The sequence below is a fragment of the Engystomops pustulosus genome, chromosome 10 (assembly GCF_040894005.1).
Source record: "Engystomops pustulosus chromosome 10, aEngPut4.maternal, whole genome shotgun sequence".
Taxonomy (NCBI): Eukaryota; Metazoa; Chordata; class Amphibia; order Anura; family Leptodactylidae; genus Engystomops; species Engystomops pustulosus.
The window spans coordinates 12,003,481-12,031,013 of NC_092420.1; the positions used below are offsets into that span (position 1 = coordinate 12,003,481).

The 27,533-nt window shown below is 43.7% G+C and overlaps 1 protein-coding gene across 7 annotated transcripts; it reads right to left on the reverse strand.

Moving 5' to 3' along the window:
- Positions 1 to 1,941: 1,941 nt before the first annotated feature.
- On the reverse strand, positions 1,942 to 27,506 carry BRPF1 (bromodomain and PHD finger containing 1). Of its 7 annotated transcripts, none has more exons than XM_072127913.1 (15): positions 27,186 to 27,504; positions 23,368 to 23,973; positions 22,234 to 23,193; positions 19,754 to 19,910; positions 18,972 to 19,067; positions 16,247 to 16,378; positions 16,026 to 16,154; positions 14,205 to 14,517; positions 13,493 to 13,810; positions 10,471 to 10,764; positions 9,741 to 9,882; positions 8,825 to 8,949; positions 5,915 to 6,036; positions 5,556 to 5,710; positions 1,942 to 4,156 (listed from the first exon to the last, which is right to left on the reverse strand). In XM_072127913.1, the coding sequence occupies exons 2-15, from the start codon at positions 23,961 to 23,963 to the stop codon at positions 3,973 to 3,975; spliced, it is 3,723 nt and encodes a 1,240-aa protein (XP_071984014.1). In that variant the 5' UTR covers positions 23,964 to 23,973; positions 27,186 to 27,504; the 3' UTR covers positions 1,942 to 3,972. The 7 variants fall into 7 exon arrangements, with proteins under 7 accessions (XP_071984014.1, XP_071984013.1, XP_071984016.1 ...); XM_072127912.1 differs by having other exon boundaries at positions 16,008 to 16,154; positions 27,186 to 27,503; XM_072127915.1 differs by lacking the exon at positions 18,972 to 19,067 and having other exon boundaries at positions 27,186 to 27,505.
- Between the last annotated feature and the right edge of the window lie 27 nt (positions 27,507 to 27,533).

The window sequence follows — 27,533 nt, forward strand, 5'->3', positions numbered from 1 at the left end:
TTAGAGGCAGGAGGAGGAGGCGGCGTCTGGATGGTTACAACATGAGCGCCCACAATATCTGATCATGGAGAGAAGTGACCAACAGACCAAGACCGTGACTATCACATGTCTGACAATTCTGTTACACAATATTTATTTTAAAAAAAAAAGTTCATTACTTTTTTCATTGGTAGCTCTAGGCAGGAGTCTCCTTCCCCCTCTGGCAGCTTCTCACTTCCTCTGCAGGAGGAGCAGCTATACCATCATGTACTACATGGACTCTGCTCCTCTCCTGACAAGCAGGGCAAAAAGCCATTCCGATTGGCTTCTCTGCCATGTACAGAGGATCAGACTTAGCATGTGTATCCCCAGCTCTGAGCTGGGTGTAGACATCGTTATAGATTCTGAACACAAGGTGGCGCCATACTAGAAAATTAAACGATGATCAATAATGATAGAAATAAGCCATGAGCTATACAAGGCAACTAATATTTACTAGTGGGTCAACCAAACCCCCTTAAATCATCCTGTACACAGCAGGGTTGTGTGTATGAAACCTGTATAGCAACATTCAACTCTGCAGCACAGTGTACCGCCATATGGTGCCAAGAAGGATGCACAGAGTTGTAAGAGGCTGGTGTAAGAAAGAGTATATAAGAGAATGGGATCTCAGGATATACGGATGTAATCTGAGCACATACATGAGTGCTGCCTACATACAATACAGTCTATGAGTCGTTCTATTGTAAACAGCGCCCCCTGGTGTCTGACTACAACAGTGCAACCAAGTATACTCACAATTGGTTCAAACAGGAACAGGTTCACATAGGATCCTGTGGCTTCCACCTGGGGAAGTCGCTTCAGAGTCTTGCATACATATGGATGACAGATATTCGGTATCCTCGGGGTCATTCTATGCCGCCTCCTGCGCAGGTCAGTGGGTCTATCAAACCAATGCGTTGTCTAGAATAAATCCTTATTATCATGGTTACAACAAACAAACAAAATAAAGCGGCCGGGCGCTACCGTATATACTCGTCCCCTCTGCTTATACATGAGTGTATTAAAAAAAAAAAAAAAAAATTACCCACTTAAAAAAATAAACTTGTATGCTTACCCTGCGATGTCAGCGCGCCCCGTCTTCTTTCTCCTCTGCGGCCATGTTTTCTTCTAGCAGGCGCATACTATGACGCGGCCGCTGCTGACATCATAGTATGCTCAGCCACGGAGAAAACATGGCCGCGTCCATGATAGAAGCAAGAAGAAAGAAGAGGAACCGCGGAGAAGAAAGAAGACGGGATGCGCTGACATCGGAGGGTGAGTATATAAGTTTATTTTTTTGAGGGCTGTCGGGGCAGGCTGGCTGTATATTACATGGAGGCTGCCAGGCTGTATACTACATGGAGGCTGGCTGTATATTACATGGAGGCTGCCAGGCTGTATACTACATGGAGGCTGGCTGGCTGTATACTACATGGAGGCTGGCTGGCTGTATACTACATGGAGGCTGGCTGGCTGTATACTACATGGAGGCTGGCTGGCTGTATACTACATGGAGGCTGGCTGTATACTACATGGAGGCTGCTGTATACTACATGGAGGCTGCTGTATATTACATGGGGGCTGGCAGGCTGTATACTACATGGAGGCTGGCTGGCTGTATACTACATGGAGGCTGCTGTATATTACATGGGGGCTGGCAGGCTGTATACTACTGGGGGGGGGGGGGGGGGGGGTTTGTCCAATGCATTTCCCACCCTTGGCTTATACTCCAGTCAGTAGTTTTTCCCAGTTTTTGGTGGTAAAATTAGGGGTCTCGGCTTATACTCGAGTATATACGGTACTTTCGCACCGCAGTTCATCTGATATTGATAATGGATCGTAGTGATAAGTCCCAATTATTAATATTATATAGTGTATATAATAAATACCCTCACCATCATAATAACACACACCAGCCGCTCCATATAGACGGTTTATTTTCTAAGAACAATCATTTTTTTCTCGAGAAATAAATACAAAAACAGAAAATACATAAAAGACTCAAATCATAAAAACCCAAAATAAGACAAAAACTAATGTAACGGCAGCACCGGAGCCTACACGCCCGGGCATCAGAGGGGATTGCGGTACATTCCTTCCTAATTCTAGGGTGTAAAACCATCAAAATATACGGTAAAAAAAGAGAGGGAAGAAAACCTTGCGATAAACGTCGGTAAAATGTTACAAATGAGATTTATTTACATTTTTTTCTCATTTACATAATTTACAAAGACAGGAAGGGGTAGGCGGACACGCACTTGTGTATCCGGGGCTGCACCAATACACAGGAAGGTCACTAGGACTTCTGGGTATTGGTGTTCGGGGTGGGACACATGATTTCAAAGCCATTTACTTACACACTGATATACAATAACAGACCGATACATTGATAACTTGGTAATTTGTGGTGGTCTAACCTGTAGGACCCCCAACAATTATGGGAATTGGGGTCCGTAATCTGCACATTTGAATGGAGTCGCAGTAGGACTTGCGTGCGCCTGATCCGCTGTGCAAGGCCCATGTCTACAGCAGGTTATGTAGCTCCACTAGGACCATCTCTCCACATCCCTGACATGTCTAATGCAGCAAATACTGAAATCACCCATAAAATCTACAGCTGTCACCCCTCTGTTATTCCTCTAGAAAACAGACACTTCCATGTCCTATAAATGTGCTGTGACCCTATGCACAATGCTGATGGGGTGTATGGCTCACTGACAAGACATCTGGTAATGTGCAGGGGGCAAATTAATCATTTATTTCTAGGAGGAATAATAGAGGAACACCTTTTAGATATAGATACAGATTTATACACTCCAGTATTGGGTTATGTAAGAATTCACCAGACACATCTGGAAAGGTGACAGGTGCTTTTGAAGATTTTAGGGTGTAGCATACAGATGCCCTATCCTAAGCCTAGGTCATCAATATCCGATTGTGGGTGATCCAAAACCCAGCTCCCCAATAGACACTCTTCTCAGCAGGCATTAAATGAAACAGTGCCATTCTCTGTGTAGTGGACAGACCAGGTAACTGCAGATCACCTCTTATTCACTTGGGATGCAGTGATTCTTTTCAGCCACAACAGAGAGTGGCGCCGTCTGCTTGCAGTTCAATATTCTGTGGGGGGTGCTGGTGGTCGGACCCCCACCCATCTTTTACTGATGACCTAATTTATGGATTGATTATCAATAATTTTACCTCTAAGTGCAAGAAATGGTACACGATAAAAATAAACATGATTTTTCTCCCAAACTTTTGGTGGTCTTCACCTGCCCTGCAGCAATTTTGTCACATACATCAATCACTGTAGCCAATGTTTGAGCCTCATAGACACTTTGATGACCTGCGCTTGACCCCCCCGAGGCCGAATATTATCTGCAGCGGTCATGTAATGGATGTATGTGACGCCATCACTACAAGACTGGAAAGGTTTACTAGATGGCATTACGCATAGTTGCCCAATCACGTATAGGAGTCCTACCATATAGTTGCTGTATACAATGACTCAATTTGCTGGAAAAAAAAATGAGCATTACTATTCTCCACGTTAATTCTTCCACCACTTCTGGTTGTCTTGATGTTCCTCTTCCCACAAAAAAATAAAAAAATAAAAAGCAGGGAAGAAGAATTAAAACCTCCATAACACAGACGTCTATACAAATGACAATGAACAGAGGTCCAAGAATTTGCTATGTACAATCAGGCCCGCAGCAGATGGCTTGTGTTCAGATGGTCAGCCAGCGACCATAATACCCATCCACTGTCAGACCCCCATCCTCTGACAATAGGATTGGAGGCAGAAGTCATTGTCATAGCCCCACCATCATGATCCTTGACCATAAGGCTACACACACAGCGGTAACAACGCTCATTCCCAGTTACCAGTCCTTATTTTTGCTCATTGCAATAGCAGCAAGATAGGAAACAGTCTGTAAGACACAAGAGGGGCTAATCGCTTTCACTAGTGTCGCTGCTTGGTGCGCCCTGAACCTTATTGCGATGCTGCATGGCGCGGTCATAGGCGATCTGCACAGATTTACGAATGTTCGACTTTCTTCCTTCTAACATTTTTTCTTTGTCAAGATCACGATTCAACCCCAGAGGAACCAGCTTTGTTCTTGGAAGCCACTGCCTACAAGGGGAAAGAAGATATTAGATTCTACAGGAGATCAATAATTTATAATAAAATATATATCATGTATGTGTACTCCAGAGCAGCACTCACTATTCTGCTGGTGACTGCACCAGCCAAATAGTGACTCCACCTCAGTAGTATAATACAGGATGTAACTCAGGATCAGTACAGGATAAGTAATGTCATGTATGTACACAGTGACTGCACCAGCAGCAGAATAGTGAGTGCAGATCTGGGATATAATACAGGATGTAACTCAGGATCAGTACAGGATAAGTAATGTCATGTATGTACACAGTGACTGCACCAGCCAAATAGTGACTCCACCTCAGTAGTATAATACAGGATGTAACTCAGGATCAGTACAGGATAAGTAATGTCATGTATGTACACATTGACTGCACCAGCAGAATAGTGAGTGCAGCTCTGCAGTATAATACAGGATGTAACTCAGGATCAGTACAGGATAAGTAATGTCATGTATGTACACAGTGACTGCACCAGCAGCAGGATAGTGAGTGCAGCTCTGGAGTATAATACAGGATGTAACTCAGGATCAGTACAGGATAAGTAATGTCATGTATGTACACAGTGACTGCACCAGCAGAATAGTGAGTGCAGCTCTGCAGTATAATACAGGATGTAACTCAGGATCAGTACAGGATAAGTAATGTCATGTATGTACACAGTGACTGCACCAGCAGCAGAATAGTGAGTGCAGCTCTGGGGTATAATACAGGATATAACTCAGGATCAGTACAGGATAAGTAATGTCATGTATGTACACAGTGACTGCACCAGCAGCAGAATAGTGAGTGCAGCTCTGGAGTATAATACAGGATGTAACTCAGGATCAGTGCAGGATAAGTAATGTCATGTATGTACACAGTGACTGCACCAGCAGCAGAATAGTGAGTGCAGCTCTGGGGTATAATACAGGATGTAACTCAGGATCAGTACAGGATAAGTAATGTCATGTATGTACACAGTGACTGCACCAGCAGCAGAATAGTGAGTGCAGCTCTGGAGTATAATACAGGATGTAACTCAGGATCAGTACAGGATAAGTAATGTCATGTATGTACACAGTAACTGCACCAGCAGCAGAATAGTGAGTGCAGCTCTGGAGTATAATACAGGATGTAACTCAGGATCAGTACAGGATAAGTAATGCCATGTATGTACACAGTGACTGCACCAGCAGCAGAATAGTGAGTGCAGCTCTGGGGTATAATACAGGATGTAACTCAGGATCAGTACAGGATAAGTAATGTCATGTATGTACACAGTGACTGCACCAGTAGCAGAATAGTGAGTGCAGCTCTGGAGTATAATACAGGATAGCTAATGTCATGCATACTTCTCAATGATTATGAGTAGAGCGGTGGTTACTTACCAGGTCCGTTTATTGTCAAAAAACAGAACGAGGTAGAGATGTTCTTGTGCTTCTTGAGTCATCTGCTCTCCTAACTTGAGTACATCTACGGGTGGTACAGGGATTGGTACGCCGTGGTGAAACACTCCTTCTCTGGGCATCTTTGGGTCGATAATCTAAAGAAAAGGAACACAGCAATGAAGTTGTTGTTTCTCTGAGCCAGTTGTGGCCATACAGAACATGTACGTAATCAAAGACACACAAATGGTTAATTTCTACTAAGTTTTAGTTGGACCCATTGTGATCATGTGTGGATTACATTGATATCCATAACAGCTACGACAACATGGAAAAATAAGAGGGGAGGAACTGATGTCTACCAGAGCTGGATAGGAGGGGTATCCCCGACACTTGGCCCACACCAAGTCTAAGGCTTCTAGAGTGGAGTCTTCGTCTTCGGACAGCCACCCCGCCCCTCGTCCCTCCATTCCTTTGCGTACCACTATCAAACAACAGAAAAGGTCACAAGTCACAGGCCTGTTTTGGGTTCTTACATGTTAAACAGTAGGTTAAAGAGTCTACGATGAGATTACTGATGGCTACAGCCTCTCTCTGGATGTGGTGACTAGTCACAAGAACACGACCCATCATGACCCTCACCAGGAGGTAATGGGGACCGAGCGGACTTCATACAAGGAATACTTGTGAACAGTAGGTCAGTCCAAAGAATGGCTGCTTCCACCTTTTAGTGTGTGACAATTTTAATATGTAATATTAGAAGAACAGAAAAGTTAAGCAAGGGGTAAAAAGCCATAAAGAAAGGAGGATTTATTCTTATGTGACAATCTCCGACCAAAGGGGTTAATGTTCTCTGAGCATCATATAACAGTTTACATATAAGAAACACTGGCATAACAAGTTGAGAAACTTTCATCCCTTCTCCTGTACTAGCCTAAAGTTATTATACTCCAGAGCAGCGCTCACTATTCTGCTGCTGGTGCAGTCACTGTGTACATACATGACATTACTTATCCTGTACTGATCCTGAGTTACATCCTGTATTATACCCCAGAGCAGCGCTCACTATTCTGCTGCTGGTGCAGTCACTGTGTACATACATGACATTACTTATCCTGTACTGATCCTGAGTTACATCCTGTATTATACTCCAGAGCTGCACTCACTATTCTGCTGCTGGTGCAGTCACTGTGTACATACATGACATTACTTATCCTGTACTGATCCTGAGTTACATCCTCTATTATACCCCAGAGCTGTACTCACTATTCTGCTGATGGTGCAGTCACTGGGTATATAAGTGACATTACTTATCCTGTACTGATCCTGAGTTACACATCCTGTATTATACCCCAGAGCTGCACTCACTATTCTGCTGCTGGTGCAGTCACTGTGTACATACATGACATTACTTATCCTGAGTTACATCCTGTATTATACTCCAGAGCTGCACTCACTATTCTGCTGCTGGTGCAGTCACTGTGTACATACATGACATCACTTATCATGTACTGATCCTGAGTTACATCCAGTATTATACCCCAGAGCTGCACTCACTATTCTGCTGCTGGTGCAGTCACTATGTACATACATGACATTACTTATCCTGTACTGATCCTGAGTTACATCCTGTATTATACTCGAGAGCTGCACTCACTATTCTGCTGCTGGTGCAGTCACTGTGTACATACATGACATTACTTATCCTGAGTTACATCCTGTATTATACTCCAGAGCTGCACTCACTATTCTGCTGCTGGTGCAGTCACTGTGTACATACATGACATCACTTATCATGTACTGATCCTGAGTTACATCCAGTATTATACCCCAGAGCTGCACTCACTATTCTGCTGCTGGTGCAGTCACTGTGTACATACATGACATTACTTATCCTGTACTGATCCTGAGTTACATCCTGTATTATACTCGAGAGCTGCACTCACTATTCTGCTGCTGGTGCAGTCACTGTGTACATACATGACATTACTTATCCTGTACTGATCCTGAGTTACATCCTGTATTATACTCGAGAGCTGCACTCACTATTCTGCTGCTGGTGCAGTCACTGTGTACATACATGACATTACTTATCCTGTACTGATCCTGAGTTACATCCTGTATTATACTCGAGAGCTGCACTCACTATTCTGCTGCTGGTGCAGTCACTGTGTACATACATGACATTACTTATCCTGTACTGATCCTGAGTTACATCCTGTATTATACTCGAGAGCTGCACTCACTATTCTGCTGCTGGTGCAGTCACTGTGTACATACATGACATTACTTATCCTGTACTGATCCTGAGTTACATCCTGTATTATACTCGAGAGCTGCACTCACTATTCTGCTGCTGGTGCAGTCACTGTGTACATACATGACATTACTTATCCTGTACTGATCCTGAGTTACATCCTGTATTATACTCCAGAGCTATGCTCACTATAGAACTGATCTCAACTTTTTATTTTATATGTAATACTGAAATGATACAGATACTAACCATAGTGACATCCCCCCTTTGGTCCAAAGACTGCAATCTAACATCTCATGATAAAATATCATTATCGCTAGCTTAAAAGAGACCTTAAAGGGGTTGGCCCAGTATTACTATTGAAGGCGTATGCACAGTAAATGCTATTATAGTTGAGCAATGCGAGTTGGCACATGCCCCTGGCACCAATCATCTGTTGTACAATCATCAAATTGTACATAGCTTGAAGGTAGAAGCAGTGGGCTCTGCGTCTCTGTAGGGCAAGGGGCCCATTCACCTTCAATGGGAGCCGTCAGGGCCCATCACTACAGGTCCTGAGTATACGGCCAACAATTGTAGTTTCTGGTCAACCACTTTAATACATGTTCTATACATAACCTAAACCCATGGCAGCATAATACTTCATCCCCCTAAAGGGTTTACCTTACGAGCAATACTAAAGGGGAAATATACTAGTCATAAACAGATCACAATTCAAGTCATGATTGTGCCAAATACACGGCCTAAAATTCAATGAAAGATTTGAAATCTTTGAGTATGACAGATTTCCAACCTGCCTTCATTCACGAATTGTGTATTTCCCCTTTAATGACTCACACTTAGATCAGGCAAATTAGAACTAAAGCTGTTACGAAAAAGAATAGACTGGGTGGGCCAAGCGCTCTTACAAAGCCGGAAATTTGGAATCTATGACTTGTATTTCCGGGCATCCTATCACTACAATGGGTAACTCTTCTACGGTGACTGCATGTACTACATGTAGGAAGTCACTTACAGCCATGTCCTACACGGCTTCCTATAGAGTACGACTCATTCTCCGTGCCCGACGTGTCCTCGCTGCTATAGTCGTAATTCTCTCTGGAGTATGACTTTCCTCGTCCTTGCTTAGAGGGTGTTGTGCTAGAAAAGAGACAAAGGGAGAGCAAATTATTTGACTGGTCACTAAAGTAGTCGAAAACTACATTCTACTCAAAGGAAACCGACCTTCAAAATCCATCATAAACCAGGGACATTAGTCATAGATTTAAGCAACGTGTATTTGTCATCCATGGCCTCCTTCCTTCTAAAGTCAGCTTTTAATGGAGCCCCTCCATGCTCTGGTTGCACTATGCAGGAGCACTTCCCCACTCACACTCTGTGCTGCTGCAGAGAGATTACAGCAGGGAGAGGAAAGGAAAAGGGAAGTGCTGCAGGAGCAGGAAGGAGGGTGAAACAGTGAACCAGCCTGTGAGTATATAGCACAGAGGGGCTCTAGTATCATCCCCAGGTGCCTCAAGCTTATTAGCATAATTTTGCAAGTTGATTATAGAAAGGAGGAGGCCATGGATAACAAATATACAAAGATTACCACAGTCACAGGACCTGGATCTATGAGTAAGTGCCCCTTATGATGGATTTTGATGGTAGAGGTTTGGTTTTCTAACCTTATAGGAGTTGTCCAATGGTTGAAAAACATTTTTTGTCCCCCCAAAAACAGCTCCACTGAACGTGGCAAATGCATGGTATTGCAATTGAGCTCCATTCATTTCTATATAGCTGAGCTGCAATACTTGCTGCCACTAACCATTGTCACGTATGGTGTCGTTTTTGATGAAATGATCTAGTGAAATGTACAGGCATGACCAGTGGGATGTTCACCAATCACAAGATGAAGGGTCCCCTGTATCCCAGAGTTCCAAGATGTGCATTACCTTGTTCTGTCGGAGGCGGCACTGCTGCTGCTGGTCGTGCTGGATTCCGAATCTGAGCTGCTGCGGGGGAGATTACAGTCAGTGCGGTAGATTAAAAAACTTTTCTTCACCTGCTGGTTGCTGAAGCCGTTCGTGGGTAAATCTTAAAGGGGAAGGAAAAGGAAAGATGCATTAAAAGCTACCAGGAAACTTCACATTGATGGGTACAAACATGTTAGGTGGTCTGTCCCCTCCTAGTGGTGGCAAAGAGCACTGAAATACCATACAAAAAGCAATGTAAAAGGAACAACTAAGCGATAGTAATTTCTCTCAAACATCTTCTAAGATGTCTGTATGGAGCTGCAGCGCGTTGCCCCACAAATACTGTGCTACTTTATCCTCTGTCCCCAGAGTTGTCCTAGGTCAACCATTCACTGCAATAGAACAGTAACAGTATTGGATACAACATTCACCAAATGGATGGGATTAAGGGTTAGAACCTCTGATCCTTGCTTCTAGAGATCTGTGGGGGGCACAGGGCAGAGGCCACCAAAGATGCCATCATCCTTTTAAAACCTAAGTGTAAACAATGTAAAAGAGAACCTTTAACCCTTATGACAAGTCTTTCCCAGGACTCAGGGTCGAGATATGGGACCAGTGAAGGATTTTGGCTTCTCTGTGCTTGCATGGTTAGATGTATTTTGCTAGACCACCCATAGGCAGATCGTTCCCTGACCCCATCACTACTAACCTAGAGATGCGTCTTCCGCTGACTTGTCACTATCGCTCTCGCTGTCCGAGCTGGATGTAGGACGGGGACTTCGGACTCTCTTGCGCTGCCTCTGTGACCCCCCAATTATAGAGAGCTGTGGGGGTCCAATCGGACTGCTGATTTGGCCTGACGCCAGCTGGTTATCCCTGTTCTTAGGAGGCCTCCCTGGTCTCTTTGGAGGTCCCGCAGTTTTGGGATTCTTCTTTGAGAAAAGGACAGAGGTCCTTCTACCAACTTCATGTGCAGGGGTGGAAGAAGTGTTTGGGCCAAGTCCTAAGAGGAAAAAAGAGACAGGTAGAGATAGCGCAGGACGTTAAGACCAAGAACAGGAGAGCGGGATGTTTACAGGTGAAGAAGAATGGAAAAAGGACAAGACAAAGAGAAGGAAGAAAAGTATTTATTTTCTCCAGGCTATACAATACAAACAGCTTAAAAGTAAAATAATAAATCTGGAGAGTATTTTTATGTAAAAACCGAGACCCTGGATGAAGCCTTGGTAGGCAAAACTATTCCTACACACTAAAAACACAAAAACGGCCAAATCAGGGAAGTTTTAGATAAACACGCTTTATTGAAAAAAAAAAATTGAAAACATTACCCAAAAGAAATGTTCCAAAATGACAGTGCTTGATACAATGATAAAAAAAAGTGTGCGCAAAATGAGCTGCAAACTGGACAACGTTACAGACAATGAAAGAGCGACCATTTATTACATGTTCAACATGTGCAGCGACAGCGGATACTAAAATTCACAGAGCAGGACCCCCAGCGATTCCAAACGGGGGCCTACAATCCACTCAGAATGGATAAATGATGTGAGTGACTTTGCCCTTATTAAAGTCTATGGGATTATTTACTGCAGCCCCATAGAAGTGAATGGAGCACGCGTTGTGCATCAGCGCTACCTTCACATGGAGCAAACTGGGGGTCTGAATGCCCTGTACTCCAGATTGCTGGGGATCCTAGTGATAAGACCACCTGTATCTCCTATGCTCTTTATCCCCATCATGTAAAGCTATGGCCTATCACCAGGATATGCCATGACATTATTATTATACTACATCAAGCAATCCTGGGTGCCACAGATTTTTACATGCTCCGCAGGTGCCCTGGCCAAGGTAGTGCGGCAAGTCCTAGTCAAGTGAATGGATGGCCAGGAGCAGCTAAATAAGGCCTGCAGTCCCTTCTATGGGTCAGTGGGGGCCGCAGTGAGGTTCTGTGTTCACGGGGTAGCCCCTCCAGCCCCTTCACTGCACAGAAGGGTCCACAGTGCCAAGTGAAATCCTGCAAAACTGAGTCTACAAGTCTATGCAGCAACTCCACACGATGCCACTTTTCAGCCGTCTCCTATTAGGCTCTCATGGATCTGAAATTGTGCGCTAAACATCACAAGACAATGGAAAATAAATGATACCAAAAACAATAATACAATCGCAAAACGTCTTTGGAAAAAGCTTACAACCTTACAGGAAGCCAATACCAAGGCTCCTTCATGCTTGGCATGTGGTAATAAGTGCTGGCATGTAGTAACGGTTTATCTCATAATATAAAGAAATTAACTTATTGTGATGTCCCCAGCCGATAACCAATTCCTGGTTCCTCCTGACACAGAGTAAATTACCAATCAACCAATCACTGGGCACGACAGTCTGTGATTGGTTGATTGTCATGTACGGCAAAAAGTAATGGGGTTTATATCCTTTCCTAATTTTCAATGTTATACAACCCCTTTCAATCATAGATTTAGCAGAAGTTTTCACCCTTAAGAGCGATTCACAAGTAGCTTCCAAAAAGCCCCCTCCCTAACAAGGACACATATATAGGAGGGGAAGCCTTTTAGTCAGTAGTATCACGAGTTATTTTTTTTTAACCAGCGACCACCCTCTGAAAAATTTGCCGGAATTACTGGTCAGCCCCTTTAATGGGGGATTAAGAGCATATGTGTTCACATTTAGTAAACTAATTAGAAAAGAATTTTGCAACAAAAAAATAAGGTGCGTATACTGAAAAATAAAACAAAACTTCAGTGTCCGAATCACTCACAGTAGTGTGATGGGGGCATAATATGCACTAGACTGGTATTATACCCAAAGCCTGGGCATCTAAATAGTTTGTAAACTTTTGTTATCGGAGATGCCACCCAGCTTTTCCACACTCTAAAAATCCTGTGTAAATAACCAAAACTATAATATATGAATTCTACTTCTCTGCCTACTTCTATAAGGCTGAGAAGTCGTCCATTATCTGATCACTAGGATATGCCTTTACTTTGTGAACGTTGGGGCGTCTGACCTCCGAGACCACCACATGAAATGACTACAGTGCTGTAACCAGGCATGGATGGTCAGACAAGCTCAATCCGTAAGTCAGCCAGAGTTATGGACCCAAAACCAGGACAGCTGAACAGAAGGTTGGGTTCAGTAGATCTGACTTGTGGATGGATTTTGCCAAACTTCTCTGTGACATAATGGCCTTTCCCAATAGTCGTAATGTGCTTGGGCATAGTTTAGCGACCAGATGATGGCATAAGTTGGTGACAACTCTTAAGTGCTGGCTTAACCACTGTTTTCAGCTGGCTGCAGATGTGAACAACTTTTCCAAAATCTCCGTCCAACAGAGTGATATCATGTAGAAAGCAGTGTCACAGTGGCAGATCGGCTCGAACAATAAAGACTTTTCACATTTAACCGCATGATCCATCATATGCAACATATAGGGCAGCATTTTAAAGGGCAAGAAGAAAAAAAAAAAAAAAAAACAGGCCCTACCAAAATACACACCAAGTAAACATTTGGAGAACATGATATTTAGAGTACTAAAACATTCTCTTGGCGATCATGAAAAAAAAAAAAAATGTTGTCTACCTGCAGTAGGGGGAAAAATATGTAAAAAAAAAGTGCTGCATGATGACAATCACACACATGAATGTAAACACATCTGGAAACTGCAGAAGAGGCCCCCTGCTGGAATCAGAAAGCAGTCAACCAACACAGGTCAGTACCTTTCCCCGTCTCCTGACTGCTGCTCTCTTCTGCAGCACTGTCCGTCTGTCCATCTTTCTCGGAAGGGCCACGCATAGGCAAGCCGCCTCTCCCACCCAAGCTGTGGCGCTCCATGCCTCCGTCTCTTCGGGACTCTTGCTGGTAGGCCATCTTGCGGCGGATGGAAGTGATCTCCTTTCGGATCATCTTGGCCCGGCGTGCCCGTCCTATGCTCTGCTTGCCCGCATTCACCTCATCCAGCCGTGCTAGCTGGATTTTGAGCTGTTCTTCCAGAGCGAGAGGCTTGCGGTTGTCAGAGGTGGGTGTGCGCTCCACATCTTGGGAAGGATTAGAATAAACCAAATTATAATTGAACTTTTTAATACTAGACCTTATAATACTAATGACCTATCAAGACATCAATACGACAGGTCATAAATAGTTGCTGGGGGAGCAATACTTGGGACACCTTTTATTCACAACTGTCAATGCCCCCTCAATGTTTATGGTCAATAGTCGTATAGGAGCCTGGAAAACCCTTTAAAGATCATCCACGCCCCCAACACTAACAATTAAGCCGATAACATCAACTAGGTATATGGAGGGATCAAAGCAGGCAAATAACTAAGCTTCTTCATGATCTATCCATTGCTCCAACTCCTTCGTCAAGGCCCTTAATACTAGGCACACTCTTACAACGTAATACTATCCTAACATTGGTGCACAACTTACCGGCCTCCTTGCCGTGGCGTACAACCTCATTTCCCATTCCGACCTGGGGAAAGTGCATTCCAGTCTCAAAGTCAATGCCAATCTTTTCGGCCTGTCGACGTGCCTGCCTGATGATAGCCGCCCCTTGTTCCCGCAGCCGCACAGCTGCCCGGTAGAAGATGGTATCTTTAGCGTTATACTTGATGCAGTTGTTAACAATCAAGTTAAAGTCGTCCTCAAACTGATCAAAGTTTTGGTAGCGGAGTGCTTCGAGGTTCGCCTTCATCGTCTTAAAATCCATTGGCTTCTTGATATGTTCAAGGTAGTCGGGGACCTTTGAAGAAAAAAGGAAAAGCCAAAGGCTAAAAGAAAAGAAGCAACCGGGAGCATCGCAACATCATCACAGAACTGACTGCAAGACAACTTTCTCAAATGACTGACATCAATCGGATTATTACTAAAACATAACATCAGCCTGGTGCTGTGCAATATTACTGCCAAAATGTAGCAGAAGTGAAATCTCATAATTGTATAACACAATAAGCAAAGGGGATTCCCAAGTAATTCGGGAATGGGCAAACAACTGACTGATATAATTCCTGCTAATACAAAAAGGGGGTCTCCTGTACCACTGCAATTCATACTATATCCCATAGAAATAAATGAAGCAGTCAAGCATGGATAACCAGCTGCTCCATTAATACTGGGATACAAAGGACCCCCTGTTTTTGTAAATCAGTGGAGGTCCCAGCAAATAGACCCTCAATGATCACATGGAGTAGAGGATGGGAGATACTCTGGAAAGGAAAACTACAAGTTAAGTTATTCTCCTCTACAGCCATAAAACATACAATAAATGGTCTAGTAGGTCAACAACTGAGCTGACTGGACCCAATTCTATAGCAATTCCATCCAAAAATACATTATACTTTGGTAAAGAAAGAAAGGGTGATATCCTCTCTATAGGGGTTGATTCCAATCATTTTTGTTTTATATAGCTATAAATAAAAAAAATTATTAATTCTTATTCTGAATCAAATCTATAGCTAACACTGAAGTAGTGGCTGAGCTCTGGGGACCCCACGTTGTGGCAATGAAAGGAAGGAGAGGCTTACGTAGTTACGCATCTACTACCAAGTACTATACATCTCATTACACACCGGCTGTGCACACACTAACTGTAGCATAACGGCAGTCATTGAATGGAAGCAGATGCAATTCTCTGCACAGCTGGATGACTGGAGCCCCTGGTATGCTGAGTAAGTGAAGAAAGGGGTGAATAAGCAATAGCCTTTATTCAAAAAATCTGTGGGGACTCAGATGCCAGATATGACAAAACATTATAATGATGGCAGATCTTGGAAATATAGTCAAAGATTGCCAATCATTGAGTCACAATGCAAATAGTAGGAAAGGGAACTTGTCACATTGTGCACTCAGTCCTATTCACGTATATGTTTTGTGCAAAAAGGATTCAGTATAACGTGTTACTTCAGGAAAGAATCTTCTGATGTTTATATGCTTAAGAGTCCAGTGGGTTGTCCTAGTCAGTGATACATAGGTAAGCACATCTTCTCCTGCTCTATAACATGCTGCCTGCAGATAGGACACTATATACACCGTGACTGGTTACCTTTAAACTAAATCATAACGGAAATCCTCAATTGCGGTCTCACAGAGTTTAGAATTCCCCGTTTCCAGTATTAAATACATTTTAGCAAAATAAATCAGACAAAACAGAAGTCACCCCAGCAGAGTCATGCACTGTACATACAAAATAATTATGAAATGCACATAAAATGTGGTGGGAGATTGGATTCTTACTTCGTAACGTTCTGTTACCTCAGACAGAGGGACCGGCTCGGTAAATATATTGCTGGTGTCTTTCTCCTGCAGTAACTCCAGGGTTTTTCTCAAAATAATAAGAAATGGAGTGAGTTGGACCTCAAGAGCCAACTGCTGGATTTTTATCTGCAACCGAGAGAATAGAGACAATGGTGTTAAGTAGAGGAGGTAGAGAGAAGTCTCATGAATGGGGAGGGATCAGACACCCGGATCTTTACCGCTTCTCTCTTAAACTTCTCTCGCTTGCGTATTAACTCTACCAGAAGGCGTGCCCGCTCCAGGTCATGCCGGAGCCTCTGCCAAGATTTTAGTTGTTCCTTCAGCATCCAGTTTTTATCCGTAGAGTCTTTCTGTTGATAGATAAAATGTGTTAACGTAAGCCAAGTAGTTCTACACGATGCATCAGGTCTGTTTGTACAGGTGCATATCAGTCTATGGTGAACTACATGATAAACAAGGCTCATTTATCCAAGTGACCTCCACCCAGGTGGCGACAAATCTGCTGCCAAGCGCCCATTGCCCCATTTTTGCAAACAACATTTTCCCCCTTTGCAAGTTTTTTTTTTAATTATTATTTGACATTAAGTAGAAGAAAAAAAATGTTTTGAGGATTGTAGCTCCATGGTAACGGACTACAACTAACCTGTATGTAGTCTAGTTTGGAGGTCCTGTGTTACAAAGAAAGAGTTACAGCCCTTATACTTATAGAGTGAGCTGAACCTGTAGTCACCAACTTGTGAATGGGAGCTCATGACTCTCACTCAACAAAAAAAAGGACCAAGAAAGGATGTAAAATTCATCATGTTCAAGCCATATGTTCTCATAGGTGGTAACCTCAAAGCAACTTACTCCTCTCTCTGTATGGAGAACACATACAGTGCTACGCAGAGTGCATTTAAGAAGGCGTTATGGGGGTAGCTATTGGCCGAATCCGCTCACTCTGCTAACAATGCTTGGAGATGCACGAGTTGTCTTCATAGACCCGAATCCGCTCACTCTGCTAACAATGCTTGGAGATGCACGAGTTGTCTTCATAGACCAGGATACAAAAACCATGAACTTGAAGCCCTGACTGCACACATGACACACCTAGCAGCTATACAGAGATCGGGCAATAAAAGTGAAAAGGGGATTTGTAGTTTCTACAAAATATGAGTGATGATTTTCCCCAAATCCGCCTACATGTGTATGGTTTCTAAAATAGGAAACAGATCTTAAAGGAAACCTACCACTTGAAGTGGCAGGTATAAGAAGGAATTACCGAGCTGGTGCCGGAGCTTATTTTGTTAGTGTTTTAAACACTTTTTAAACTTTATGGCCGAAGCTGCTTCGGCGCAGGGAGGTACGCGCTCGGCGCTTACCATGCGCGCGGCTCTCCTTCACTTCCTATGTAGCGCCGAGCGCGTACCTCCCTGCGCCGAAGCAGCTTCGGCCATAAAGTTTAAAAAGTGTTTTAAACCGCGATACAGCGGTTTAAAACACTAACAAAAAATAAGCTCCGGCACCAGCTCACCCTGAGATGGTGCTCGGTAGTTCCTTCTTATACCTGCCACTTCAAGTGGTAGGTTTCCTTTAAACTGGAAAAACACATCTAGTATTGTGCAAAACTGGAGGAACAGGAAGCCACATAACAATATAATTTACATGTAATGTTATATGAAAGGAAGGGAACCCTTTAATATCCACACAAGGGGACAACACATGCATTGCATGATGCAGAAGTTATACTACAAAACTCAAATCATGCCTGGCCTAAACCAACACCCTCTATAACAATATCACTTCAGTGTTATACCAGTGACCCCTCATAGGACCGCATGGGTGTGTACTTGCAATACAGATGCTTTCCTTCTGCCTTGGTCCATATAGCTTTAATCTGGTTTTAATACATCAGGTGTCTCTCTGTGCTCTTAATGCCTCATAGCCTCGCCGATTAGGACCCATGCAATGGGAAAGACCCTGGTGCATATATTGTAGCTTTCCTTGTATGGTACTATGTACCAATAGCTATACTTTAGATATGCTATATTTTACTTATTAGCCCAATACATAACAAGTATAGTCCAAAGCAGAGGACATCATCCATAGGATAGGTGATCGGTAGAGGAGAAACAACCAGAACCCCCAGCGATCAACACTACAGAAAGAGCTCTGCTGTATACGTCTAATGTATTTATCTGTACATTCAGTGATTAAAAACAGACAATACAGGTGTTGGACATAAGAAGGTTGAATATTTAGTCTTTATGAACATGTCTGCTCACTGCAAGCTGGAGTAGTGCAGGTGTATAAGTTAGGCTACATTCATATGACGGCAAAATTTGCATCTAGCTCACGATCTCCACAGAGGTCCATTGTGCACGACTACGTTACGGTGACACACGGTGAATACACAAGTGAGCCGAGCCACAAGATATAGAGCAGATCCTATTCATGACTATCGCTATATTGCTCAGTTCTTATGGACATGGGCAAGTGATGTCCACTTTCCCGTTTGAAGCCCGTTTTGCACACATGACCGTGTGCATGAGGCCTAAGGGTGAAGACACACATGGCGTTTTTGGGCCGTTTTTACTAAGTGCGTTTTCAGATCGTTAAAACGCATCCGTTTTTTGAAAACGCATGCGTTTTTGTCCGTTTTTCATTGCGCAATTTCAGAAAAACGGACAAAAACGCATGCGTTTTTAAAAAACGCATGCGTTTTTAACGATCTGAAAACGCACTTAGCAAAAACGGCACGAAAACGCCATGTGTGTCTTCACCGTAAGACTGTAAGAGGAGAGAAGACTAGAATAAAGTTTCTTCTAATGACTATTATGTATTTTCCCAGAAAACTGGAGCATCATAAACCACAGAACTTCACATCAGGGGGGTAAATAAAACATATGACAAATCAATTTAACTTAGAAGACCATCACCGCAGTGCAGCCACCTTATAATCACCTTCATTGTTTGGTCCCCCTTCTCATCGTTTGTTTTAGACACTGCCCCTTGGTGAACAGACACATCATCAGATTTAGGTATTCTCCACTTCATCTCCTATTGGGAGAGTAAATGCTTTTATTCATCAGCTCGACTGATCCATCCATGAAAATGCTTCCCTCTTTATTCTATAGTTGCACGATGGTATACAGCATGTATTTACCGTGTCTTTATCTACGCTTAAGGCAATTTGCTCAAATTGAGAATGTTCCAACAAACTCGCTCCATGCGGTTGACTGATTTAGTGGATCGAACCTTCACCTGCTGAACTGAACTTATATCATAAGCATATATCAGTGCAGTTCAGCAGTTGGGCCTGGTAAATCAGGTTTGTCAAAGCAAACTCACATAATACACATTATTTGGTCAGATTTCAGGGGGCATATTCTCTTATGGCCTATTCACAATGCTAAGCTGGATGGATCCCAAATGCTTCCATACGAAAAACAATGCAGACGCACCGCCACCTTCACATTGAAGTCTGGGATATCAGCTGCAGTGACAATGGTGTACTAGTAGGCAAGGATCCAGAGGAGTGGAAGGCTTTGATCCATTCTCCTTCTCAAGAACGGGACATGTGATGCACAAACTCATATACTTTTTAAGGTATTGCATAAAATGTGCTTCCAGGAGAGTCAATCGGAGCGAAGGGGCCGAATGCTCCACAAGCCGGGGTCTACATTTATTTCTCCATCCTGTCAACCGCTGCAAAAAACAATAAAAACCACACAGTGCCCTCTGACCTGTTCACTGTTCCTTTGTGACTGTAAGTGCGTCTGTAGGCGGCGTAGCAGGGGTACACCGTTGCGAGATTGTCTTTTTAAAGTCCAGTAGCTGTGCAACCGCTGCATGAACTGGCTCTTCCTCTGTATCGTCAGGCAATTGGTGATCTTACTGAGTCTGCAAGAAAAAGAAAAGACATTTAGAAGAGAGAAAATGTAAAACTCATTATTGACTGGTTAGAAGTCACAAGATAATTTTACACAGGAACCACCATAACTTCATCGCTGGGCTTTCTGTACTGAATTATAGATGGAAATAGGTAAAATCTTAGGCCCATTACATACTAGCGTCACACCCGCAGCGTGCGCAGACTGGAACGTCCTACCTAAACGCCAACAACTGGAACTGAACTGAATATGAAGTGACTTACAGAGTTCAGTTCCGGTTGCTCAGATTCGGGCCGGACCATCCAGCCAGCAAACACTGCGGGTGTGATGCAAGTTGGATATCTTTCTGATACATTGCCCCACCTAGGGCTGAGTATCTGTCATGGCTAGCCAGGCACATCTCCACAGACATTGAAGTGACCAATCTCAGAGTAGAAAATATTACATAAGTCAGAATAAATATAGCAAACAGAATAAAGTAGATGCAATGAAGAGGTCATGTATGTAATTTCACAAGACAATAATATAGCATGGACCGACTGGGCTCCACTAGACAGTATGAAAAGGGGCTAAATAAAGTAGACACATATAGATGGCAGGAGTCTGTCTGTTATATCTCCTATCATCAGGACGATCAGTAACATGTAGCCATTACACACCTCTAAATGCTGCACATTGTGCCTTAGTTTAGTGCTGCTCTGACTTCTTTAGTTGTGTAGTAAATGACAACGGACTGAGGCAATAGTAAGTGCGCTCTCTAAACGTGGAGATGGTAATAAGTACTTATAACACTCATGTTTTTGTCCAGGAAATATTTCAGTCTGATACCCATTATGTAACAGCAGTAAACCACCTGTGGAGAGAGTAGTTAGGCTCAGACTCCAGGCCAGAACCAGCGCCACTTGCTATGTCACCGAGCTGTGGACAATAGAGCAGATGTGATGGGATAAAGCTGCTCTTTCTGAAAGAATACAATTACTTCTCATATGGAAAAGAAGGGCAGGCTCTTTTATCAAATCAAAGGTATTGAAGACGTTATAAATAAATGATAGCGGGGCAGGTGCTGCTGCGGAGCGCTAAATGTCAATGAACAATGCATGAATCATTAATCCCTGCATCAAAGACGACCTAAAAAGTTCTACTACTAAAGAGTTAAATGCCATTTACACTTTATGAGTTGCCATCACTACACCAGTCTGTTACAGTAATGAAGCTCATTTCTGGTGTGGAGTTGTTATGGTTACAAGTACGGCTGTCTAAAATATATCCATCTGCATTGATGCTTCTTTATTCCCTGGATACACAGGTGGGGAACGTCTAGAGATCCATAACTAAAACGCAGTTAGTGACAGCAAATTATTACAAATTCAAGAATTCACACAGGGGGGAAGGGGGGGGGGGGTCGCAGGACCAGACAGGAGCTGCAGCTACTTTACTTTGATGCCCCAGTCCTAATCAAGTATCTACTACACATTGAGGTCCAGCAGCACTGTTCTGGGGGATATAAACTAAAGAGAAATCATACAATCTATCAGGCCTTACTGGTCTAACCAATTAGATGCCATGGTTAGTATTTACCACTGCATCTAAAGGGTTTAGGTAACATCACCAGATTATATCCCATTAAACTAGGAGCCCCTTATGTAGGGGGAAGACATGTCATTTCTAGAATTCCTACTTTTACGTTAACTCTAGCCAGTTTACCTATAAAAATAAATCTCCTCCAAATACGCAGAGAAGAGTCATATTTAGAGACTGCAGGAGGAACGCCACTTCAGGGATCCCTATCGTCTGCTCTATAGCACCTACAAACATGCTGCTGGTGTCATAAGATAAGAATCTCATCTTTCAGATCACACAGGCTTGTGGTTCTGCGCTACAGAACCAGTGATACAAGTAGTAAAAGAAAGAGGCTTGACTGGGCCTTTATTTGCAGCTTGCAAGCTATGTCCCTGCTATGTCCTTTCTGTAGCTCACAGAACCACATCACTTGACTTTGAGGGAGATTTTTGATTTGTTTTCTAAGTCAACAGGTGAGATTTCACACAAAAGAGGAAGTTTTAGAAAGGAAATTTCATCTCGTACCTGAGGGCGCCAGAAGTTTATTGGGCAAAACCACTTTAAACAGTGCACCCAGTAAAAGAATGGGCAGTAACTACAGTGCTGTTTGGGCAGTTCTGTGGTGCTCACATGGGCACAGCATCAAGCAAGTGATTACCATAACAGCACTTAATGGCTCTTTAAATACTGAAAATTTTAGACAACTAAATGCTGCATAAAACTAGTGACATAAATGGGTTTTAACAGTCACATAACATAAATTTCAGAATTACCTGTGCGGAGGAATGCAAGGGACAGAAACAACTGGGGCAGCAGCTCTTTTTTCTGCCAGGATTTTCCGGGCTTTTTTCATTTTAATCCTTGACTTAGCCTTTGCCTTCTTCACTTTCTCCGAACTCCAAACTTTCCCTTCATCTTCTTCTTCGTCGTCTTCCTCCTCCCCTTCACTATGGGAAAGGGCAGGGAGTTTGCACACTGAGCCAGGGGGTGTGTGGATATCACAGTAAGCCGTCTTACGGACGCTGAAGGAAGTGCCGTTGGCACCCGTTTCCCGCACAGGTTCCATTTTCATGTACAGTCCAGCCTGCTGAGCACAAGTAACATGAAAGGCTGTGTAACAGTTTGCTTTGTGACACTGTATACAGGCCCCTGAGCCTCGCTGTTTGCAGATATAGCACGTCAGCTTCCAGCGTGCCGGGGGAATATGTTCAATGCTGTCTATAGGTTCTAGGAAGACTGTATTAGCGAAGCAAACTTCTGGGATCCAGAGAGCACAGACCACATGGGCCCAGCGGCTGTCATCCGTCTGCTTAAAAGCTCCTCCCTTGTTTGGGCATAGTGCACAATCTACAGCTCTGGAAGGGGACTGGAGACACCTCCTACATAGCCATTGCCCCTCAGGGATGTAAGGCACCCCATAGCACTCCTGGTGCACAGCCAAGTTACACATGTCACAAAACAGTATAACATTGCTGTTCTGACATTCCCCATCATTGCAGATACAGCATACGGCGTCCTCATCTATTAACGCGTTTGGGTCCCCTTTGTTATGGCTCTCAAAGCACGACTCCTTTTCCAGCCTGTCCATTAGGTACTCAAAGATCTCCTGTGGGATGGGGTTGACCCCATCAGTCTTTCGTCGTTCGTTCATGATATCCAGCCAAATGTAATCTTCCTCGTCCATGTCATACTCTACTTCTTCATCCAACTCTTCTGCAGACTTCTCAATGTACCTGAAAAAGCAGAGCAGGAAAAATGTAATAAAAACATAAACCAGAACTAATGATGTTAGGAGAGAACTATTATCTGGAACTCACAAATAATGTGCTAAAAATACATATGTCTATACATGGTGGAATATACAAAAAATATCAGACTGTAAAAAACACAAAATTAAACACTGTTACCTGTAATAGGAGGAAGGACGAGAGGGAGCATCCGGTGTGTCCTGGTCCAGCTCTCGGTACACAACCTCTGGAAGCTTTGGCGTGGTACCTGTAGATGAGCTGTGGTGATGATGATTTGAGTCCTTTCTCTTGTCCTTATTCTTATGTTTGCCAGATTTAGGAGTTGCAGTCGGAGTCTCGTTGTTTTCTTTATTGCTTCCATTCTCAGGCACCTCCTCTGGGACATCATCGTCTTCTGAAACTACATCCAGATTGTCCAAGATGCTTATCCGGTGCACCCTTCCATGCAGCTCCACCTCAACTAGTCGCTGGGCCTGTGCATAGGTCATTACCTCCCGGTTGGGGGACTGGGACAACTCGGAGTGAGTAGGGGATTGCTTATTGGCAGATCGAGGCTGGCGTCCTTTCTTCTTGGATTTCCTGATGGGGGTCTGCTGTTGGAGTGGTGGGTTGTCATGGTCATAATGGTACAGGTGGTACTCAATACCACTGTAGCTTTTATAGATCCTTCTGCAGGTTTCTACTGGACATTCGTAAGGAGGTTTAGTGGCCCTTAAATTGTGGCAAAATGTCTTAACATCAAAGTCCACACCCATGATGTTACATCTGCAATGAAATACAAAAGTCAATGATAAACTCTATGTGGATAATGACTAAGAATGTTCTTAGAAGATCAGCAATGGAACCCGGAGGATGTCCATGTCCCAAGTGTCAACTATGTGAAATATACATACAAAAAGAGACAATGTTTCCAAATGGCTCTCATCCACTAGTGTGAACATGGCCTTCATATGATCATGGAGGAGATACTATGTGGAGGATCAGGCAATATAAAGGAAATAAGCCAGAAATAAGGTCGCCTGGCAGAGTATTTTTCCCTCTGAACTAAATAGTGTGTGGAAGAAACAATGATAAAGATACTAAAGCTGCCAATACACTTAATTTGGCCGAACCCTTGTACTGTATTATTCCCGATCCCTATACACATGCATGAGATCTAAAGTCACCACTTATTCATACAGGAAATAAAAAGTACTATCTTAATGTTTATGGTCAAAGGACAGATGACTAGTGAAATAAAATCAGAGAAGTTAAGTGAGCAGGAAGAAGTGTAAGTCCTTGTATACTTTCTATTCCTTCCAAAACCGGTTCTGGTTTTGACTCCACAAACGTCGCTATTTGCTACTTCTGCAAAATTCTACACATTCCCTGCGATATGTCAGCTCTGTGTGAGGATACCCCCATCTCTTTCCGGCTGCTTTTACTTTCCCCAGTTTGTTAGAAGGTGCCCAAGTAAACCCTGCATCCATAATAAGAAAGATGAGCAACTGTACAGCTTATTGTGTCACAGCAAAGACCCTGCAGACCCAAATCTAAGACCGATTTGGCAAACTCTGTGCAGTGCTGCGTAATCTGTGTGCGCTATATAAATAAAAGAATTATTATAATTATTATTAGCTGCAAGCAGAGACCTCACAATCATGTCCAGGAGAATAAGGATACTCCTCTCACCATTTCGGGGGATTAAGATATTTTCAGCAATATAAACACTCCATGGGAGTATAAAATGGTAACAGAGGGTTATTTATAAAGGCCCCCTGACCAGGCAGTTGCGCGTGCTGCAGGATGTGTTGCATAAACATTTTTCATTTAATTATTATTATCTTTTTTTACCGAGATGAAGGGGGGCATGGAAAGTCGTTTAATTTTTTCCTATTTTTTTTTTTTAGAGGCGTTAATGCGGAAACTCTATTCCATATCAGGTCTTGTGATCGGGGAGAGCGTACATGGGGTGTTTTCAAACAGCTGAAGAGGAGATTTGCCCAATTACATTGTTGTCAACATTGCATTTACAAAACTCAGTAATTACCGCAATGTTAACTCATGTTAACATTATGTTAACAAACACACTAACAAAGCGTTAAAGCATGGGTTTTGTAAACGCAATGTTGACAACAATGTAATTAGGCATATCTCCTCTTCAGCTGTTTGAAAACACATGCATTAAACACAAAACAAAATGCAATGTATGACCGCAGCCTTAGGGCGCGGTCCCACGTTGCGTTTTCAAACGCAGACGCAGACCAAACCGCGCCCACCGGGCGGTCCGCGGTCCAATCGCATCGGTGTTTCTCTATGTTTCTATTGAAAACGCCGATGCGATTGGACCGCGGACCGCCCGGTGGGCGCGGTTTGGTCTGCGTCTGCGTTTGCAAACGCAACGTGGGACCGCGCCCTCAGGGTGCGGTCACACGTCGCGTTTACCGCATGCGTTAAAAAACGCATTGGAATAGCTGGAGAGTGATTTGCCTAATTAAACACCTCTTAACACTTGTGTTTACAAAACGCATGCGTTAACCGCGATGTTAACGCATGCGTTAACAATGCGTTAACAACCGCATGCGTTAACCGCGATGTTAACGCATGCGTTAACAATGCGTTAACGGTTGCGTTTTGTAAACAGGTGTTAGCAGCTGTTTTATTAGGCAAATCACTCTCCAGCTATTGCAATGCGTTTTTAAACGCATAAGGTAAACGCGACGTGTGACAGCACCCTCACTGTGACACTCGTTAACTAACATTTCCTTTTGGCTCTACTCCTTCACTGGAGTCCAGCTGTGTTTAATTAAACTGATTGGACTTGATTTGGAAAGGCACACACCTGTCTATATAAGACCTCATAGCTCACAGTGCACATGGGAATCATGAGGTCTAAGGGACTGTCCAAGGAGCTCAGAGACAGAATTGTGGCAAGACACAGATCTGGCCAAGGTTACAAAAGAATTTCTGCAGTACTCAAGGTTCCTGGGAGCAGAGTAGCCTCCATAGTCCTAACATGGAAGAAGTCTGGGATAACCACAGGACCACTGGTTGTAATGGAAGGAAAGATGAATGCGGCCAAGTACAGAGAGATCCTGGGTGAAAACCTCTTCCATTGCTCTCGGCTGAACCTTCCCACAAGAAAATGACCCTAAGCACACAACTAAATCTGTTACCAGCCCAGCAGAGCCCAGACCTAAACCGAATGGAGCATCTCTGGAGACCTAAAAATGGTTCCTACCAAATTTCCCCATCCAACCTGAGGGAACTGGAGAGGATCTGAAAGGAAGGAGGATCCCCAAATCCAGGAGTAAGGACTCCTGGGTGCACCAGCTCCAAATCTGCTCCTACTCATGACGGGGCTAATGGGTGGAATATTCACCATCATGTGAGCTTTCAGTCTTTCTTGTTTCATAAATTAGCAAAAAGTCTGTCTAGATGGGGGCAGGGTGCACATGAATGAGCAAAAGAAATTTTTTTTCTTGCCAATCTGCTGCAATGAAACAGTGAAACATTTAAAAGGGGTCTGAATACTTTCCGTGTGTGTGTGTGTGTGTGTGTGTGTGTGTGATGTACATCTCTTCAGAGCCCCAGGCTCCTCTATACTGTGTGTGTGTAATATATATATATATCTATCTCGGTATACAGTGCCCCGGGCCCCCTCTCTAGTGTGAATATATATATTACACCTATATTATCTCCATATAGTGACCCGGGCTCCTCTATACTGTGTGTGTGTATATATAATCTCTGTACAGAGAGCCCCTCCGTAGTATATATATATACACATAACATCTGTACACAGAGCCTGGGCCTTCTCTGTACCGTGTGTACACATATATACACTTACACCTATATAAGCTCTGCATAAAGAGCCCCTCCGTAGTACATATCTATCTATATAATCCCCCGTATACAGAGCCCCTCCGTAGTACATATCTATCTATATAATCCCCGTATACAGAGCCCCCCATGCCGGGCTGCGCACATCCTCTCACCTGTCTGAGGCCACAGTGACTCATCTCCAGGTCAGTGCAGTCCTCACACCCGGGGACAGTCTACACCCGCTTCGGGCTGCCTCAGGCGGGTGACCAGGCCCCGGATCCGGTGTCTCGGCTGCAGGGTGTGGCCGCTCCCGCGGAGGGCCTCTCCGGTCACCAGCACGTCTATTCCGGGCCTCCTATAGGTCGCTGAGGCGCAGTGGGGCCCACACAGCGCCCGGGGCCCTCGCTCCGAGCCGCGGGAAAACAATGGAGTCTCCTCAGGGAGCTGCGGCCCTAACTGTGTAAACTCAGCCCACTCACAGCGACACGCACGGCAGATTCACCACCGCCCCTTCCGTCATA

What these genes read in the sequence shown, in the direction of transcription:
- BRPF1 (XM_072127912.1), bottom strand. Translation starts at nt 23,963, where the DNA reads ATGGGTGTGGACTTTGATGTTAAGACATTTTGCCACAATTTAAGGGCC. An exon ending in CACAAAGGAACAGTGAACAG is followed by an intron (nt 19,068 to 19,753) that starts GTCAGAGGGCAC and finishes CTCTCCCAATAG; the next exon opens with GAGATGAAGTGGAGAATACC. An exon ending in ACCCCTCCTATCCAGCTCTG is followed by an intron (nt 5,711 to 5,914) that starts GTAGACATCAGT and finishes CCTTTTCTTTAG; the next exon opens with ATTATCGACCCAAAGATGCC.